The sequence below is a fragment of the Brachyhypopomus gauderio genome, chromosome 2 (genome assembly GCF_052324685.1).
Source record: "Brachyhypopomus gauderio isolate BG-103 chromosome 2, BGAUD_0.2, whole genome shotgun sequence".
NCBI lineage: Eukaryota > Metazoa > Chordata > Actinopteri > Gymnotiformes > Hypopomidae > Brachyhypopomus > Brachyhypopomus gauderio.
In genome coordinates this window covers 12,815,046-12,821,388 of record NC_135212.1, presented here as the reverse complement: position 1 = coordinate 12,821,388, position 6,343 = coordinate 12,815,046, and the positions used below count along the sequence as shown (strand labels likewise).

At 45.0% G+C, this 6,343-nt stretch overlaps 1 protein-coding gene across 1 annotated transcript in view; it reads left to right on the top strand.

Moving 5' to 3' along the window:
* The first annotated feature begins 82 nt into the window (after positions 1 to 82).
* Positions 83 to 6,343, top strand: part of cyth1a (cytohesin 1a) — a 99,511-nt gene continuing 93,250 nt past the window's right edge. The window contains exon 1 of the mRNA XM_076987284.1: positions 83 to 449. Coding sequence (XP_076843399.1) covers positions 431 to 449 — 19 coding nt within the window. The 5' untranslated portion in view covers positions 83 to 430. The remainder of the gene's footprint in view (positions 450 to 6,343) is intronic.

The following is a 6,343-nucleotide window of genomic DNA, read 5'->3' as shown; positions in this document are numbered from 1 at the left end:
GGGATTAGAATAATCCGTGGAGGCATCACCAGCGTCACTGATGGTCCAGTCATCTGGTGGAGCTGTCCAGAACCCAGACTGGCTCTTGGCAAACGGGACACTTATCAGACAAGCTGAAGATTAGACTTTCTGCTACTGCAGCTGAGTGAATTCTCAGTTTTTACAGACAGGTCTACAGAAAGAAGGGAATCACGTCCTATAATGGTGATGATGATGGCGTGACATCATATCTGAGAGGAGGAGTCTCGCCCGCGGTGCGTGTGCCCAACCCTGGACCCATAAAGATCCCCTATCGGAACTGCCGCAGGGGCCGAGCGCGTCCGTGGTTCAGCACTGACGAGGGCACGTACGGCTTGGTTCGGAAGCATTGGACCGGGCGTGGGGACGGTGTAGAAGCTGCTCTTGCGGAGAGAAGCCCTGCGCTTTCGGCATGACCGAGGAAAGATACGGTAGGTGCGGCGTGGCTCCGGCACGCTTCCTTCGCGATGTAAGTGAAGTCATTTGTGGTGCAGAAATAGGACCGTGCATTATCCGGGGAGGCGCCGTCTCACTGTCGCTGTTGTAGCGAGGCGCGCTGTCGTTCTGGTGCGCGTGAGGTCCCGGCGGAGCGCGTGACGCGCGCGAGTTTGGGGCCTCCGCGCGACTGACGGGTCGCACGAGCTCCCAATCACTCACACCTGTGTCCGTCACTTCGACTACGACAGTGTGCTCATCCCTAATTCTGCTTGACAAGCACTGTTCACACTTCTGATAACTGACCGTTTACAGCCTGGCCTCGAACTTCTCGGTTTATTGTTTTCGTTCACTTCTCTCTGTTAGTCAGGAAATGTCATCTGAACTTTTTAGAAGTCATTATCATTGACAGGTCATAAACAGGATTCCCTTGCAAAACTAATCTTGTCATCCCTGGACTTACGCATGATGAGATCATCTTGTATCCAGTGCTTGTTTCATAATGATACGAGGCAGTGAAGACCATAGTGTACAGTTCTTGCTTGGGAAGACGGGGAGCCTCTTTTTAATTATTCATCGTTGTGCTTGCTAAGTGCACGATGGATCTCAGAATAGCGCTGTGGTCATGATGGCCACGCTGCAAGAGATCATCTGTCACAGAACCTTAAAGAAATCCAAAGTTCACAGTGTTCAGGTCTGATTGGCAATTTAATGAAAATGTGGCATAAATGAATGAATTCAATAGTCTACATATGAGGGAGTAAACAGTGATCAAAAGGGTGATGATGCAGAGTGTGAGGGAGGAAGGGAGACAGAGAGAAAGAGAAACAGTGAGAGAATGAGAATCAGTCCAGCAGGAATCCGATGTGATACTGAAATTAGGAATCAGTCCAGCAGGAATCAGATATGATAAGGACATTAGGAATCAGTCCAGCAGGGATGTTTCAGTCTCCCAAGTCCTTTTAGTCAGAGCAAAGTACTTCATGGTAAGGGTGCTGCTTACTGAGTTAGCCTGACACCATATGAAACACCCCAACGCTCTGCTCATGTCTTCAGATGGACATTTGACTTCCTGTGGCTCGGTTTTTTGAAGCCTCTCAGCATGGTCAAATCACACCAATCCAGCACTCCATTACAGTCAGCCTCCAGAGGGATGTTACTCCGTGGAACATGGCCGTTATGTTTTAACACATTCGCCGATTGGATGAGTTCATTGCAGTGGTGTGCTGTGGCGATTGAAGATCTTTACTGTTCGATTTCCCACACAGGGCTATGAGTCTGAGCTGTTGATTTTCATGAGGCTGCACAGTTTGTGTGTAAGTGCGTGCACGAGTGTGAGGGACAGTGTGCGAGTGTGTGGGCTGCGTGAACCACCTGTGCTGTCTGCGCTGACAGCTCACAGACTCCCACATGCAGCTGACTCAAAAGGACTGAGACATGCTTTGAACTGCCACTTGCACTCAGACCTGTTCTGGGTCTGTTTCTCAGAGCAGGTGACATATTCAAATACAAATTTATTTGGTTTCCACATGGAGCTTCAGCACTAGAATCAGCCACATTTATCATTTCTACATGACCATATTGTTTTTTTTTTTATGTTTAGCATTTAGTAAAATAAAATATGGAAATTGCTTTACCCGGACAACATTACCCGTGTGTGTGTGTGCGCGTGTGTGTGCGCGTGTGTGTGCGCGTGTGTGTGCGCGTGTGTGTGTGCGCGTGTGTGTGTGCGCGTGTGTGTGTGCGCGTGTGTGTGTGCGTGTGTGTGTGTGTGTGTGTGTGTGTGTGTGTGTGTGTGTGTGTGTGAAGGAACAAGGTAGGATGTTTTTGTGCGGTATGTGGGTGTAGGTGTGTGCGTGTGTGTGTGTGAGGAAACGGGGGGGGGGACAGTATGATGTTGTGTGTGTGTGTGTGTGTGTGTGATGCTCCAATCCACCCACTCCATCATCTCCAGTGGATGCAGAAAGTGCTCACCCACCCTAGACCCACTGGAGTAGCTGAGACTCCCACATCTGTGCTGAAGTGGCTACCTGGACTAACCATAATGAAATAAAGCAGGAACTGGTTATTAGTTGGTTTATTAGCAGGTCCCCTCGTGTCTTGGTTCCCTCAAGGTATCTTATTTAATTCCACGAGTCCTTGCCATGGTTGTTTCAGGCTTTTCATTGGGGATCTGGATCTAAACGTGTGTGAAGCTTCTTGGTGACAGTGTGTGTTGTCAGAAGTGCTGTGTAAATAATTTTGTCTTTAACATCGACTTATATTAATCCAGAACAAACTTGCGACTAAATAACAATTACAAGAATATAGCCGCAAGCGGCGATTGGCGGGTTCACACACCAATAGGCATTTTGGCTTCAATAGGCAAAAGGAAGCCCAAAAGGTCCTTTAGACCTAAAAGTGAAAAGAAGCTGTTTGGGTTTGGCCAGTGTGTGCTCTACAGATAGAGTGTGATGACATCTGCGTGTGTCAGAAAGGGAGACACAAAAATAGCACATCTGGCTAGGGCTGCATCTATGTGAACAGTATAGGAAGGCCTGCACTTGTCTATACATGATTGGGCCTGTATATTACTGACAGAGAGAGATTGAGGGAGCCAGAGACTATGTTTTGTTATTTCACTCCTTGTACACCTAGCACGCCTAACATGACTGCCCGTGTATTCAATGTATGAATGTAGTCTGCAAAGCCTGGCATTACATGACTGACATGACTGGCATGACTGACATAACTGGCATGACTGTAATGATTTGATGATTTGACTGACATGACGGATATGACTGGACTGAAATGACTGATATGACTGGACTGAAATGACTGGCATGACTGACATGACTGATGTAACTGACATGACTGGCATTTCTGATATGACTGACATCACTGGCATGACTGACATATACTATACATATACTATAGATATGCATACAAACTATACATACATTTAGGTAGAAGTGTGTGTGTGTGTGTGTGTGTGTGTGTGTGTGGTAGTGTATGTACTCAAACTATGACAACATATACTAATACATACATACATAAGTATACATAGAAACTACATACATATAGGTATAAAGGTGTGTGTGTCTGTGTGTTTGTGTGAGAGAGAGACAAAAAAGAAGCCAAATATCAGTTTGTATGAGCATGTGTTAGTCACTAAGATATGGGTGGGTATGGCTAGGGAAGTGTCATTGTGAATGCTATAGGAAGGCCTGCTTGCGCCTGTATGTGTGTGTGCCTGGTTAATAGACACAGAGAGATCTAGGTAGCCAGAGCAATGTTTACTTAGGGCACAGAGATGGGAGGGGGAATGTGGGTGAGAGTGTGAGAGAGACTGAGTGTGTGAGTTTCAGGCTGCGTGCGTGTGAGAAGGAGAAGGTGACAGAGGGACTTCACATGCATTTTTATGCATTGTATATAATACTGCACTGTAGAGCCATACGATAACCGATTTAGATGAAACTTGACAAATTTGTTCAAGATGGGATTCTGAATGTGCTTGTGCATTTTGGTCAGAATTGGATAAAATATGAAAGAGCTTCAAGAATATGAATATTATATGTATCGATGCTGTCTATTAAAAAAATATTTAGCAGGTATAAGTGTCCTAAAATCCAAAATCTTTGGATTGTTTTTTGATTTCACACTCTGTAGAGTATTATAAGGCTTTGCTTGACATGATAGTATGAAAATCCTAGGAGGAGTATGAAAAGTGATGATTTCAAACTATTATTAACTGTAAATAAACTGTGCATTTTTTAATAGGACATGTAATGGGAAAGTTGTTTGCACTACTGCAAGGAATCAAAAGAGTGCAATTGCATGTTCCCAAGTGGAATTATGTAGGGGATATACTTGCTTTTTTTGCAATAGCGCCCCCCAGTGGCCAATCGACACCCGGCTGGATTATGTCATAGGGGGCGTGCACTTGTCCACACCCAAGAGATTTCGTGCAGATCGACCAATGGTAAGCCTGTCAAACGCGTGCCGATCACTGATTGGCCGATTACGTCAGCCATTTTGGAAGTATGGCGTGTCTGCTTTAGGACCTGGTTCCCAGAGGCCCATAGATGATGTTTGCCAAGTTTCATGTGGATCGGCCAATCTGAGTGCATGGGGCAAATTTTTGCATGTTATAGCGCCCCCTAGCAGGTGAGGTATGGCAACCTCTGCGAGCTGCCCCAGACCCTCACAGGGAAGCTGTCTGTGAAGTGCCATCTCATTACATGCAAGTTTTCTTAAGTTAGAGCTCCATATGTGCAAAATTTACTATTGAATTTACGCCCCCTCATTTGATTGGCTTATACTGACTAGGTAGTGAAGAAATTAGCATTTTTGTTGGATACGTTTTAAAGGTCAGACTCTTCTGAACGTTTTGATACCACATATGTGCATGTATGTGAAAAATCCAGGGACTAGTTCGCGCTCAAAGATGTGTGTGATTTTGCACATTATGCAAATTAACTCGAAATCTAAGTGGGCGGAGCTAAAGGGTCCTAGAGGCTTTTTTGTTTGGTTTGAGCCAAGGAATCCATCAGAAGTGGAATTTCGTTTCTATGACCTACGGTGTAGGAGATATGGACCAAAACGCAAAATGCTGCGCTATAGCGCCACCATCAGGCCAATGTGGGTCATTGTTTGGGTTTCCCTCATTGCACCTCTGGTGCACCTGTCTGACAAGTTTGGTGTTTCTGGGCCTTACGGTCTAGGCTGCAGTATGCGTTTTACAGCCTGAAAAATAATAATAATAAGAAGAAATATAGCCGCAAGCGGCGATTGGCGGGTTCACACACAAATAGGCATATTTTGGCCTCAATAGGCAAAAGGAAGCCCAAAAGGTCCTTTAGACCTAAAAGTGAAAAGAAGCTGTTTGGGTTTGGCCAGTGTGTGCTCTACAGATAGTGTGTGATGACATCTGCGTGTGTCAGAAAGGGAGACACAGAAATAGCACATCTGGCTAGGGCTGCATCTATGTGAACAATATAGGAAGGCCTGCATGTGTCTATACATGATTGGGCCTGTATATTACAGACAGAGAGAGATTGAGGGTGCCAGAGACTATGCTTTGTTAATTCACTCCTTGCACACCTTGCACGCCTAACATGACTGCCCGTGTATTCAAAGTATGAATGTAGTCTGCAAAGCCTGGCATTACATGACTGACATGACTGGCATGACTGACATAACTGATATGACTGGCATGACTGAAATGACATCACTGGCATGATGAACAAAAGTAATATGACTGATATGACTGACATAACTGGAATGAGTGACATGACTGGCATGACTGTAATGACATGACTGATATGACTGACATGACTTATGTCTGACATGACTGGACTGACATGACTGATATGACTGGACTGAAATGACTGACATAACTGGACTGACATGACTGTTATGACTGGACAGATATGCATACAAACTATACATACATTTAGGTAGAAGTGTGTGTGTGTGTGTGTGTGTGTGGTAGTGTATGTACTCAAACTATGACAACATATACTAATACATACATACATAAGTATACATAGAAACTATACATACATATAGGTATAAAGGTGTGTGTGTCTGTGTGTTTGTGTGAGAGAGAGACAAAAAGAAGCCAAATATCAGTTTGTATAAGCATGTGTTAGTCACTGAGATATGGGTGGGTATGGCTAGGGAAGTGTCATTGTGAATGCTATAGGAAGGCCTGCTTGCGCCTGTATGTGTGTGTGCCTGGTTAATAGACACAGAGAGATCTAGGTAGCCAGAGCAATGTTTACTTAGGGCACAGAGATGGGAGGGGGAATGTGGGTGAGAGTGTGAGAGAGACTGAGTGTGTGTGAGTTTCAGCTTGCGTGCGTGTGAGAAGGAGAAGGTGACAGAGGGACTTTACATGCATTTTTAT